The sequence below is a fragment of the Danio rerio genome, chromosome 1 (genome assembly GCF_052040795.2).
Source record: "Danio rerio strain M-AB ecotype USA chromosome 1, GRCz13ab, whole genome shotgun sequence".
In the NCBI taxonomy this organism is placed as follows: Eukaryota; Metazoa; Chordata; class Actinopteri; order Cypriniformes; family Danionidae; genus Danio; species Danio rerio.
This window is the reverse complement of record NC_141021.1, coordinates 60,283,811-60,297,452: the sequence shown is the minus strand read 5'-3', so window position 1 is coordinate 60,297,452 and position 13,642 is coordinate 60,283,811. Positions and strand designations below refer to the sequence as shown.

At 32.8% G+C, this 13,642-nt stretch overlaps 3 protein-coding genes across 3 annotated transcripts in view; 1 reads left to right on the top strand and 2 right to left on the bottom strand.

Annotated features, from left to right (window-relative positions):
• Nucleotides 1–671: 671 nt before the first annotated feature.
• On the bottom strand, nucleotides 672–1,128 carry LOC147847089 (CMRF35-like molecule 1). Its single transcript, XM_087238381.1, has 2 exons — nucleotides 1,089–1,128; nucleotides 672–1,003 (listed from the first exon to the last, which is right to left on the bottom strand). Exons 1-2 carry the CDS (start codon nucleotides 1,126–1,128, stop codon nucleotides 672–674), a joined length of 372 nt encoding a protein of 123 aa, XP_087094507.1.
• A 667-nt stretch (nucleotides 1,129–1,795) lies between these two features.
• The window catches only part of sc:d0284, a 39,937-nt gene continuing 28,090 nt past the window's right edge, over nucleotides 1,796–13,642 (top strand). The window contains exon 1 of the mRNA XM_087234889.1: nucleotides 1,796–1,876. The gene's annotated coding sequence lies outside the window, so the exon portion shown is untranslated. The remainder of the gene's footprint in view (nucleotides 1,877–13,642) is intronic.
• LOC101885706 (uncharacterized) lies at nucleotides 4,432–13,635 on the bottom strand. The gene is made up of 11 exons (XM_087238380.1): nucleotides 13,461–13,635; nucleotides 12,583–12,888; nucleotides 12,186–12,239; nucleotides 10,485–10,562; nucleotides 10,059–10,384; nucleotides 7,320–7,392; nucleotides 6,792–7,115; nucleotides 6,165–6,209; nucleotides 5,980–6,078; nucleotides 4,830–4,885; nucleotides 4,432–4,691 (listed from the first exon to the last, which is right to left on the bottom strand). Exons 1-11 carry the CDS (start codon nucleotides 13,516–13,518, stop codon nucleotides 4,467–4,469), a joined length of 1,644 nt encoding a protein of 547 aa, XP_087094506.1. The 5' UTR covers nucleotides 13,519–13,635; the 3' UTR covers nucleotides 4,432–4,466.

Genomic DNA, 13,642 nt, shown 5'->3' with positions numbered 1-13,642 from the left:
ATATATATATATATATATATATATATATATATATATATATATATATATATATAGTTACATATAATGATAACTAATAATCAATAATAATAATAATTAAATCATTAACTGATCAATAATATATATATATATATATATATATATATATATATATATATATATATATATATATATTTATATATATATATATATATTTATATTTATATATATATATATATATATATATATATATATATATATATATATATATATATATATATTTATACATACACATACACACACACACACACACACACACATATATATATATATATATATATATATATATATATATATATATATATATATATATATATATATATATATATATATATATATATATATAATTACATATAATGATAACTATAGAAATGACTAATTATCATGTGATTAAATAAAATTATTAAATGAAGAATAAATGAATAAATCCAAATGAAAATAAAACAAATGGATGGTTTATTTCTTGAAACAGCACACACATATGCTTGCTACAAGGATTCTCAGACCGTAGTTAGATTCTTCAGAGCTAAAGTGGCATTGTGCTGATTTTTCCATTGTTTTAGGCTTGATCAAGCTCCTTCCTTAATTGTTTGTAACGTGTGCATGCTGATGTTTTTCCTTTTATACAATATTGTTCACTTACCACGATGAACGTCCACCAAAATCTCCATAAAGGCACGACGAAAAAGCCCTCCATCCTCCACAGCACACCAGTATTGTCCTGCATCCTCTGTTCTCAGGTCAGTGATGGTGACGGTGAAAACTCTGTTTGTCTTATCGTCATTCACAGAGAATCTCTGGTCTTTTGCTGGAGATCCTGATCCAACTATGACGCTTTCAAATCCAAAATAACACTTGCCTTTGCAAAAAAACTTTGGATATTCAGTTCCAGACAGTTCCAGATATGAGCATCTGATGTCCAGTGTCTCTCCTCTGTATCCAGAAACTGTAACTGCTCCAACAACTGCTGAAAACACAGATCATATTATCAGCATAAGATATAATCAAGCCAGAATAATATTATCTAAAGAAATCAAAAGTCTTAAACTGACCTGTGCAGATGCTGGAAAACAGCAGCAGACTGACGCACATGCTGAAGCCTTTCTCTTCATACACGCTTTGACAAATGTAAAAGTCTTTCTTACATGTGTCCTACAGTAGATTGCATAATGCAATGTTCTTCCCTGTTTATGATAATCAGGGTGTAACTAGGCTTGCTTCATACATCAGTGAGACATCAAAAGTGTTTCCTTCTGCCAAATGAAAAGTGGTGAGAATGTAAACGCTTTGTGTTGACTTTAATGCAGATTGCACAAAGCTGAAGTAGCAAACACATCATCTCTGACCTGATATATGATGTATAATAAATGATAACTAGATATTAAAGATTGAGGACAAACTTTATCACTCTAGAAAAAGCCTGTTAGAAGTAATTTCTTTAGTACATATCAAATGTTGGCTAGAAGAATGTTTAAGATCCCTGCAGTCAACAATGTAATCCTTTAAAAGCCTAATACATGCCAGTCTAGCATAAATTACCATGGATTAGACTGTTACTGGAATGATTCTGGCATGAATATGCATTAAAACTGTAAAAATATATGTCCAAAAAGTCATGACAGCGAGTGTCAGTCACAACACTAGGCTGCAGTGCTCATATGGGCCACTAGAGAGCACTGCATATGCACTTTCTGTGACCTCTAACAGCCATGCTGCTTTGCTTCCTTGATTGTCTGTTGATATCAGCTGTGTCTTACTTGGCTCTGTGTCTATTGAAGTCGCTCTCATATGTTTGTTTGCTTTTGTTGCTTCTGTATTGTGCTGCTTCTGCTCATCTGTGGTGAGTCACTGTGGTTTTGTTATATTTGTCGCTTGCTTGTTCTAGTGTTTGTCAAGTTTTGGTAATGGTGCATTGCATCGCATCACCTGGATCACTTTGTCAAGTAAAAGCTGCACTCGGAACTTTCACCAATTATTTTTCAAACCTATTTTGTGACAAATATTCTTAACATCAATGATAAAACAAAAATACTTTTGCCTTGCTTCACTTTTAAAAGCCTGTAAATCTCTTTAATGCTCCCAGGTAATACATTACAAGCAATGGTGCTACTGTAGTATACCAAAATATTTTCTCTTAATTTTAGTAATTTAATATTTCTTTCTATTATTTTAAAAATTATAATTTTCCTATTTACCCTTAAATAAAGATTTTTTCTTAAAGTAATTTTTTTCTATGAAGTTCATCTCTTCCATGTGTTTCCATGCAAATTACCACAAAGGAGATTTACTGGAACCTGTTGACTTCCATAGAGGTAAAGTTGGTTTTATATTCGCACATTCGTTCATTTAGAAGTCTCTATATTGTTTACTATGTTACTTTGAATATTCGATTTGAATTAGCATGCAAGTATGACTTGAAAACAACATTAACACTGTTTATTTGACTGTGAACAATGTTGTACTTTGATTGTCATTGGCTGCTAATATAATTTTGCTATTTAGAGTTTGCAAATATTACTTTTATGAAATTGTATTATTAAGGGGAAAGTCTGAATGTGCGAATATATAAAACCAACTTTACCTCTATTTGACTTCCATAGAAGAGGAATAAAGTCAATATAAGTAGAAGTGCTATAAAGATCAATAGGTTAAAGGTACATGTATAAGTGGCGCCCCCAGAAAATTTTCTTAAAATTCTCCAAATCTTGGGGTGGCACACAAAACAATACTGAATTGTGTATATATTGTGAATAATGAGAAATGTTATGTTTTGTTTCTCGTAAATGGAATATTAATTAATGAACATTGTAATTTATTCCTTGAAATAATTCAGTGAGTACATGTGTAAACCAAAATTGCAAAAAATAAATAAATAAATAGTTAAAAATTACATATTTTTATTGTACAACAGTATATGCAATGTCTAAAATTAATAAAGATTAATGAATTAATTAAAACAAACCAGCAAAACAATTGAGTTGCTAAATAAACTTGATTCTGAGAAGCTGATTTCAGAATGCATCTTTTATTTATTTATTTATTTATTTATTATTATTATTTTATTTTATTTTATTTTATTTATTTATTTTGCATTTGTGGTTTTCAATGAGATAAAATGTTTGTGTTTGTCTGTCTGTGGTGTGAAATTATGGAACAGTCTGGATCAGACTCTCAAACAATGTCAGCATAATAATCAGTTTAAAAAGTTGTATAAATATATATTATTAAAGGAATATATTGATGAAGGTGATTGAAAAGGGATCAAATGAGAAAGCTATGATGAAACTTTAATTAATGGCTATTTGCAGTATATGTTTGTTTTTATTTCTTCTTTGGGTCTATGTTACAAAATGGTACAAATGGATTTAAACATATAATATGTCAAAGATGCCAAAAGGATAAAATAAGTCTCATGTAAAAAAAAAAAGAGATGAGTAAAAGAAGAAATAAGTTTAAGTGATAGACGAATGAAGTATGTGGTAATGGGGTGGGGAAATAATAAGCTTGTGCTTCAACCCACTCCATTTTCGACCATGTTGAAATGTATTTATTTTTTATGATATTTTACATATGATATTTTTGATCGAAAATAAATAAATCAAATCAAACACAACATTTTCATTTCAAAATAATAATTTCTTAATAATAAATAGTGTGCAATCTCAGTGAATCAGCTACACCAGTGGCGCTGCTCAATCCACAGTAATTTAGTGGCTGCATTTTATTTATTAATTTATCTATTAATATCAACAACTAAATCATAATAGGGTGGCCACTGGAGTCCCTGGCCACCCCTTGGGGGCGCCCCTGACATGTATGGCCTTTTTTTATTGTTTGGTACGAAATATATCAGTTTAAGATACTAATATGGGCTCTTTAGGTGCTGATATATAACTTTAATCCTATATTGACCCATTCTATGACCAAAAACATGAATAAAAAAGTGTCAACATCAATGAGAAAGCATCCATTTGTTCACTTCTCTTCTAAAAATACTGTAGATCAGGGATGTCAAACTCAATTCCTGGAGGGCCGCAGCTCTGCACAGTTTAGTTCCAAACCTAATTAAACACACCTGATCAAACTAATTGAGTCCTTCAGGATTGTTTGAAACCTACAGGTAAGTGTGTTGGAGCAGGGTTAGAACTAAACTGTGCAGGGCTGCGGCCCTCCAGGAACTGAGTTTGACACCCCTGCTGCAGGTAATACATTACAAGCAACAGTGCTAGTAAACAAAATAATTTCTTCATATTTTACTCTTTAATAAAAATAAAATGGCTCAGTGGGTAGCACGGTTGCCTCACAGCAAAGAAGTCACTGGTTCGAGCTCTGGCTGTGTGCTACGCCTGGGTAATAAAGGGACTAAGCTGAAAAGAAAATGAATGACTTCAGCGGTCAGTCTTTTGTATTTTATTTATTTTTTTTTTTGGTCAAATACTGTGATAGATGGACTCGTGTTGAGCAGAATCAGTGGTAAGACTGTGATACAGGTCAGTCTGTCTGGTGTTCAGCTCCGTGTACATCTGATCTGGAGTGTTGATATAGAAAACGTGTGTGTTTTCTGCTCTGGGAAGGCTGTTTTCTGCTGAACGGTTTACACTTTGAGCTGTGTGTGGGTTTGGCAGCACTGTTGGGTTTTCTTTCTCATATTCGTTCTGTAAATTAAAGATAAAAAAGGGAAACAAATACTTCAGAATCAGCATTGGGCAATGAAATGAACTTTGACTTTTGCTTAAGAAAAAATTCATGGTGCAAATGATGGACAAGTTTAATTTTAGATGGTCGTGACTCACATCTTCTCCATTTCTTAATGTCAGATCAAGAGCTTCAGTGGTGGAGGACACCAGACCTGTGTGGTCAATAATAATAATTATAATTAGCTTTAAAAATGCAGTATTTATTCTTTAACAGCAATACCACTGAAGACAGACGCATAATAATAATAATAATAATAATAATAATAATAATAATAATAATAATAATAATAATAATAAATACATAAATAAATATATAAATGAACAAAATAAATATTACAAATAAAAAATTATAATATTAATAAAATAACAATAACAATACAATCAAATAATAATAAAATAATAATTAAATAAATACTACTACTACTACTACTAATAATAATAATAATAATAATAATAATAATAACAATAATAAATACATCAATATAAAACAAAAATAATAAATGTTAATATTACAAATCGTAAAAATTAAATTATATAAAATGATAATAATAAATACAAACAAATAATAATAAAATAGTGATGACATTAATACGTATTATTATTATTAGTAGTATTAATAAAATATATATAATTAATGCAAATTTAAAAAATACAAATATAAATAAAACAGTAATAATAATAATAAAATAATATTAATAATAAACAAATATTAAAAATAATGAATTTAATAATAGTAATAATAATAATAATAAATAATAAAAACTAATAATAATATTACAAATAAAAAAACAATAATAATAAAATAAAAATAATATTAATAATAAAAACAAATAATAATAATATAGTAATGAGATTAATTAATAATAATAATAATAATAATAATAATAATAATAATAATAATAATAAATACATAATAAAAAATTAATATTTATAATGCAAATAAAATCATATAATATAAATATTATTAATAATTATAATAAATAAATATTACACATTTTTAAAATAAAATAATAATTCTAATAATAAAAAATAATATTATAATATAATAATAATAGTACAAACGAATAATTGTAAAATAATAATGATATTAATAATAATAATAATAGTAATAATAATAATAATACATGACATTTCAAATAATAAAATAACAAATAATAAATAAATAAATAAATAAATAAATAAATAAATAAATAAATAAATAAATAAATAAATAAATGTAATATTAAAAGTTAAAGTTTAAAATTACCACAAGTCTTCTTTTTCTTTTGTATGATCACAGTAAATAAAACAGCACCGGTCAGAAGCAAAACCGAAACTCCTGAAGATACGATGGCAATGATTGAATCTGACAATACACAAGACAAAGTCAATTGGTCCACAGAATTGAATTAATGTCAACATGAGAAATAGTTTTGAGACTTTGTCATTTACCCGAGTCAGATCTGGATCTTTGTGGTAAAGGAGTTTGTGCATCTTCTAAAAGATACAGATTCATTATTAAAAACAGGATGATGGTTAAAACATTGATACCTTGATGTGCTAATATGTAACTTTAAGGTACCAATATGGACCCTTAGGTACTAATGTTTACTGTAACTTTGAGGTACAATATAGACCCCTTGGGTACTAATATAGCTTTAGCAATACGGATCCTTTGTGTACTGATACATTACTTTTATGAACAATGTGGATGCTTTAGGTAGTAATACATTACTTTCAGATGCAATATGGATCCGTTAGGTTGTAAAAATTACTTTTTTTATATAGTATATTTTATGGATGGTGTAATGCAGGGGTGCTCAATCCTGTTCCTGGAGATCTACCTTCCTGCAGATTTCAGTTTCTACCCATATCAAACACACCTGCCTGTAATTATCAAGTGCTGTTCAGGTCCTAATTAATTGGTTCAGGTGTTGACATGGATAGCAACTGAAATCTGCAGGAGGGTAGATCTCCAGGAACAGGATTGAGCACCCCTGGTCTAATGTGTACCATTCCACTGACAGCTTTTGCATGTTTACTTCTGAGAGTGTAAAATAAGGCATCATGAACACTTACCCTGTTCAACCAGCAACTCAATCTCTGAGTAGACATCCGGTAACAAAACCCTCTCCACAGCACACCAGTATGTTCCTGCATCCTCTGTTCTCAGATCAGTGATGGTGATGGTGAAAACGTTGTTTGTGGTATCGTCAGTCAGAGAGAATCTCTCGTCTTTTGCTGGAGTTCCTGAATGGGCTATAATCTCTTTATTTCCATAATGGCACTTGCCCTTACAAAAATATTTGACGTTCGACTCATATCCTGAATTATATCTACATTTAATGTCAAATCTCTGTCCTCTGTGTCCGGAAAGTTTATCTGGAACACTTGCGACACCAGCTGAAAACACAAACAGCGAACGTTACATTGTTAGATTAGCACATTAATGGATTCAGAAACAGTCAGTGATGATTGTGAAATCTGAGATTGGTAAATAAAAAAATTAAAATAAAAGTCCTAAACCCACCGATACTGATCCAGGACCAGAGGAGAGGCAGAAAACTCCACATGCTGCAGATTTACACACTTTTGACTAAGTTAAACCTGTCAAGATTGAAAAGCGCCTCTCCTTCTTTATCTTCTGTTCTGAAGCAGATGGTGCAATGCCCAACTTCTCCTTCCCTGTTTTCATTACAACATCCAAAATGCCTCTATGTTTAAAGTTTACTGTGCATAAACAAAACATCAGCAACTATAAATGCCAAAAATAGCTCTAATAACAAGCAGCAGCATCAGTCTTCTTCCTCATTTCACTCTCTGCCTCCTGTGAAACTTAACTGTATGGACAGATTCCCAAACTGAAAGACTTTTTATCAGCAAAAGTAAAACTAAGTATGGCTTTAAAGGGCAACACAGTGGCTCATTGCAAAGCACTGTCACCTCACAGCTAGAAGCTTGCTGGTTTGAGCCCTGGCAGGGTCAGTTGTTATTTCTGTGTGGAGTTTGCATGTTCTCCCTGAGTTGCCGTGGGTTGCTTCCGGGTGCTCCTGTTTCCCCCACAGTCCAAACACATGCGCTATAGGGGAATTGATTTACTAAACTGGCTGTAGAGTATGTGTGTGAATGAATGTATGGGTGTTTCCCAGTACTTGGTTGCAGCTGGAAGGACATTCGAAGGGTAAAACATGCTAGAATAGTTGGTGGTTCATTTCGCTGTGGTGACCTCTTATGAATTAATGGACTAAGCAGAAGGAGAATGAATGAATGAATGAATGGCTTGTAATATCTTAACTTTTTTATATCCTAAACATTACAAACCAGCTGACGTTGTCTTGACTTACAATCTGTAGGTCATTCAGCTAAAAACATCTAAATCAATTACCAAAAGTGTTTATATGCACACAGTAACATTTAAAATACAACTGACTAATGTTTTAAACCACAATAAAATGTCAAAGTGTGAGTTTTCCAGTAGTCTCTCATGTAGGATTTTTTTACAATGTACACTAGTAGTATTGAATAATATTTTAGTGGATGTTTTCTACAAAATTCTGGAAAATTGTATAATAGCCATGATGTTTTCTGCTTAATCATAAACAGATTTCATTGTAATATGGGGGAAACTTTTAAAGTTTTATCATACTTTTATTGTTTTGTTGCATGGACACAATACACATAATAACTCATTAACAATATTAGACAGACATTTAAAACTATAAAGCAAGCCTTGTCAAATTAAGCTACAGAGTTAGTTAAATAAAATTAGAGTTAAATAAAAATGAAAGTTATTCAATGAATAAGCTTTTTTGTGAACTTTATTTGAGAACATTTTGTTGGGTCAACTCAGGTGTGTTTTGCATGAACTGCCTTTTTATTTTATTTTTGGAATAAAATGTATTGGATTTAAATCTTGCATTAAGACACTTACCCAAATTGACCTTAGAATTTATTTTTATTTAGCACACAAACATTTTCCTCCATCTGTGAAACTGCTAATATGTCTCGACTCATAATCTGACAAACATTCAGCTTTATTCTTGGTGTAAAAAATTTCATTACCCAGTCTGAGGTCTACATAAATTTACAAAAGTGTTTTTATATAAATAATAACATATATAGAAATAATAGCTCCCCTTTGAATTTTCTTTACTTTTTAAAATATTTCCTAAATAATGTTTAACAGAGCAAGGAAATGTTTACAGTATGTCAGATAATATTTTTTTCTTCTGGAGAAAGTCTTATTTGTTTTATTTTGGCTAGAATAAAAGCAGTTTTTAATTTTTTAAACACTATTTTAAGGTCAAAATTATTAGCCCCTTTAAGCTATATATATTTTTTTCCGATAGTCTACAGAACAAACCATCATTATACAATAACTTGCCTAATTACCCTAACCTGCCTAATTAACCTAGTTAAGCCTTTAAATGTCACTTTAAGCCGTATAGAAGTGTCTTGAAGAATATCTAGTCAAATATTACTTACTGTCGAAAAAATTGTTCCTGTTAAACAGAAATTGTGGAAAAAATAAACGGGGGGCTAATAATTCTGAGTTTAACTGTATATACACAGCCCAAGATGGAAAGTAGTGATTTCTAAATTTACTTTGTCTTGTATTTCATTGCAGAAAATACAATAAACATTTTTAATGTGTTCCTCATTATTTTTATTGTGTTTTTTTCCCCCGAAATAAACGCGTACTCTAATTTTGGCTCTTGCAACTTTAAAATAAAATGTGTAATGTGTAATGTGTACTGGTGCGATGATTAACATTTAGTGTGTGTCTTCTATAAACCATGGTAAAGTTATATAAAAAATTGTATACATAAACTATGATTCTAATGCACATGGGGAACAGTTTTTAATATGCATAATATCAGGTAAAGAATAACAGGTGACACAATGTGTGCAATGGGTCGCCTCACAGCAAGGAAGTCGCTGGTTTGAGGCTCGGCTGGGTCAGTTGGCGTTTCTGTGTGGAGTTTGGTTGTTTTCCTCGCGTTGGCGTTGGTTTCCTCCGGGTGCTCCGGTTTCCTACACAGTCCAAATATATATATATATATATATATATATATATATATATATATATATATATATATATATATCAATAGTAGAATTGGCTAAGCAAAATTGTCTGTAGTCTATGTGTGTGAATGAGAGTGCATGGGTGTTTCCCAGTGATGGGCTGCATGTGGAAGGGCATCCGCTGCTAGATAGGTTGGCGGTTCATTCTGCTGTGGTGACCCTTGATTAATAAAGGGACTAAGCTGAAAAGAAAATGAATGAATGAATGAATGAATAGCATTTAAACCATAAACTAAAGGTAAACCTGTGAGTGAGCTAAACTGCAGACACTGTGGAGTAGATGACTGAGTCTTGATCGGTGGTTTTCGACTGAACAGATGTATAATGTGTTTCTGCTGGATTATTCTCACTGTTCTCCACTTTGCACTCAGTTTTTTTGAGGAACACCACAGAGGAATAGTTCAGACTGTCTGGTTGCGCAGTGAAGTTCGCTGTGGTATAATTGGCATATTCAGGCTCATGTGTTGGCGATGTTACACTGGAAAAGCATCTGCTCTGCTTATACTTTAGTCTGATCAATATGAAGAAGGCAGCTGTGAAAATCAGCAGGAGAACACCAAGACCTGCTCCCACATAAAGAAGAGGATCTGTGGAGAGAAATGAACACCTGGTTAAACATATCGTTCTTTTATTGTTGAACTGTTTATCTGCAAAATAATCGTCTAAAGCTGCGTGAGTCTTATTTACCAGAGAGTGCTGATCTGCGCATTGTTTCTGGTGAACTGGGTGGAGTCGACGACCTCATCTCTAGTGTTTCTTTATTCTCTATTGAGAAATGTAGATGAATAGATGCATGCGTTTAGATGAGTTTAGATGGGAATTGTATGTAACAGATTGAAATGATGAGTTGGTATAGATGGATGAATGCATGGATGGGGGTTGACTGGGATGGATGGATGGATGGATGGATGAATGAATTTGTATGGCTAGGAATTGACTGTAGATAGGTGATAATGATGGATGGGAATGATGGATCGACTGAATGAATGTATGGATGGATTGGGAATAAACTGGATTAGATGCAGTAAAAGTTTGCTGGTTGGATAAAGGGGGATGGATGAAAGGATGAATGAATGGAGGGATAGACAAACTTGTATGGTTGGGAATTGACTAGTTGGATGGGAATGATGGATGTATTGATGGATTGGGAATAAACTGGACTAGATGGGAATAAAACGTTGGATGGTTGGATAAAGGGGGATAGATGAATGGATGGAAGGATGGATGGATGGATGGATGGATAGACAAATTTGTATGGTTGGGAATTGACTGTAGATGGATGGGAATGATGGATTTATTGAATGGGTGTATTGATAGATTGAATTAGCAAGAATAGGATTCATGGATGAATTAAGGAATTGACGATGTAAATAAAAAGTTGGATGGATGGATGGATGGATACACAAATTTGTATGACTGGGAATTGACTGTAGATGGCTAATAATGATGGATGCGAATGATGGATGGATTAAATTGATGTATGGATGGATTGAATTAGCAAGAATGAGAATCCAGAATGCATTGGGAATTGACTGGACTAGATGGGAATGAAAAGTGGGATGGATGGATGGATGGATGGATGGATGGATGGATCGAAAAGTGAATTGGGATGGATGGGTGGATGAAAGGGGAATTGGGATGAATGAAAATGGACAGGAAAAGATGGGAATGAAGGGATATATAGATAGATTGATGGATGAATGGATGGATGAATGGAAGGACAGAGGAATTGATTAGGATAGTAGGGAATGAAGGGTTTGTTGGATGGATGGGTGAATTAGGATACATGGGATGGATGGATGGATGGATGGATGGATGGATGGATGGATAGAAAGATGAATTAGATTGAATGTGAATTGACTGGAATATATGGGAATGAACAGTTGGTTGGGTGAATTGATGAATTAGGTTAGATTGGAACTATGGATAGATGGACAGATTAATTAAGATGCATGGGAATGATGGATGAATTGGGAAATGACTGAAATAGATGGAACTGAAGGGTTTGATGGATTGATGGATGAATGATCAATGGTTGGATGGATTGATGAATGGATGGATGGGAATTGACTGGAATAGATGTGAATAAAGGGTTTTATGGATTGATGGACAGATGGATTGGGATTGTTGGGAATGATTGGTTGGTTGGATGGATGGGGAATTTAGTGAAATAGATATAATGAAGAGTTGGTTGTACTTTATGTGGATTGATGATTTGATGTATTATAATGGATGTAAATTGATAGAAATGATTGATTGGTTGATTGGAAATTGATTTTAATAGATGAGAATGATGGGTTGGGTTGATTATGGCTGGATTGATATATTTGGAAAGTTGAATATAATGGATATATTTGGAATTGACTCAAATGGATGAATGGCAAGTACCTGTTTTGTCTGTGCATGTTCTTGTTGTAGTTGGTCTGGTTACACCGGCTGGAACTGGAGTGAATATTAATGTAAAAACACCAAGTAAGTGCTCAAAAAACAAGTGCTCACTCTTCATGTTTTCCAGTTGTCGGTTAACATAATGTAACTACAAAGTATATCTTTACACTTTTCCAATATGGAATCAAAACAAAAGACAATCTCTGATAAGTGGTATACCTCAAAGTTTGATTTCAATATCTCTGAACATACATTTTAACTAAATAACTTAAGGTAAGAGTCTTCACAAAAATACAAGCAGCGCTTTTTTACTACAAAAAGCCAGGAACAGGGGCATAAACCAACAGCTCACAGAACTCATAAATAACAAATAAAGTAGATTAAATCAACATCTTACCCTCAGTCACATGTAGAGTCAGATATGTGTACGTGTCTTTGAGAAGTCTTTCCACCGCACAGACATAAGTGCCAGAGTCTGAGAGCCGCAGATCCGCAATGGTCACAGTAAAGTCTGAGCCTTTCTCATTTAAACTGTATCTGCCCCTGCGAGTGGGATTTTCTCCCGTTTCCGACTGAATGAGGATATTCTCCTCAGCACAAGAGTCTCTGCAGAAATATTTAGTGCTCAAAAAAGCCAAAAAATGAGAACACTCAAATGTGACGCTTCCTCCAACGGGAGCAGAGACAAAATTCAAAGACGCCACTGGAAATGAAGAATTAATTTAACATGGTTAGGCCTCAGTTATGAAGCACATATACATTTTTAAAGGTGACCTATTAAGCCTCTTTTACACTACTAATGTTTTCTAACTCTCTGAAACTAACCCTTTTGGTGACTGTCGCTTTAAATTCAAATAAGATTGTACTCTTTTTCAGAAGAGGGCGGAGCTACAAATGCCTGTGTGTCAGCATAGTGGCAGATCCCAAAATGGTTTCTTCTCACTCAGGGATATTTATAGTAATGAGGGAGAGATCGTCACCAGTGGGCGGGGCTTTCCCCGCTTATGACATCATACAAAGGGAGAATGTCAATCAAAGTGCTGTTTTTATCAAGTCTGATTATAACAAATACAATTAGGGCGTGTTTACCATTAGAAGCTGCTTATATTCACACACTGCTGACCCACAACAGTGCCTAAACCCCTTATAAAAGTAATATTTGCATAATAGGTGCACTTCAAAACTGTTATTAACTCAAGAACCCAATTACACTCACATTTGTTCTTTACAGTTTACAAAATACACTGATATGCTCAAAATACAAATGTCTCTCACCCTTAAAGATGCTGGATAGGACCACCAGAAAGCTCCGCATGTTTAAAAGAGGTTTCATTTCCGCTTAAAAGAAATAACGAAGCTTAGAAAGGCATCAAATCTGCTTAACTGTCTTGCTCTGGTCTTTATTGCAGGATAAAGTGTTTCACTTTTCGTCAGTCCTTCCTATTGAGACACCGGCG

Excerpts from the sequence above, each read along its gene's own strand:
- LOC147847089 (XM_087238381.1), bottom strand. The coding sequence starts at position 1,128 with ATGTGCGTCAGTCTGCTGCTGTTTTCCAGCATCTGCACAG. Across the intron at positions 1,004-1,088 it reads GTTTTCCAGCATCTGCACAG|CAGTTGTTGGAGCAGTTACA; the intron begins GTCAGTTTAAGA and ends CTGTGTTTTCAG.
- LOC101885706 (XM_087238380.1), bottom strand. The coding sequence starts at position 13,518 with ATGAAACCTCTTTTAAACATGCGGAGCTTTCTGGTGGTCCTATCCAGC. Across the intron at positions 12,889-13,460 it reads CCTATCCAGCATCTTTAAGG|TGGCGTCTTTGAATTTTGTC; the intron begins GTGAGAGACATT and ends CTTCATTTCCAG. Across the intron at positions 4,886-5,979 it reads AAAGAAAAAGAAGACTTGTG|GTCTGGTGTCCTCCACCACT; the intron begins GTAATTTTAAAC and ends TTGACCACACAG.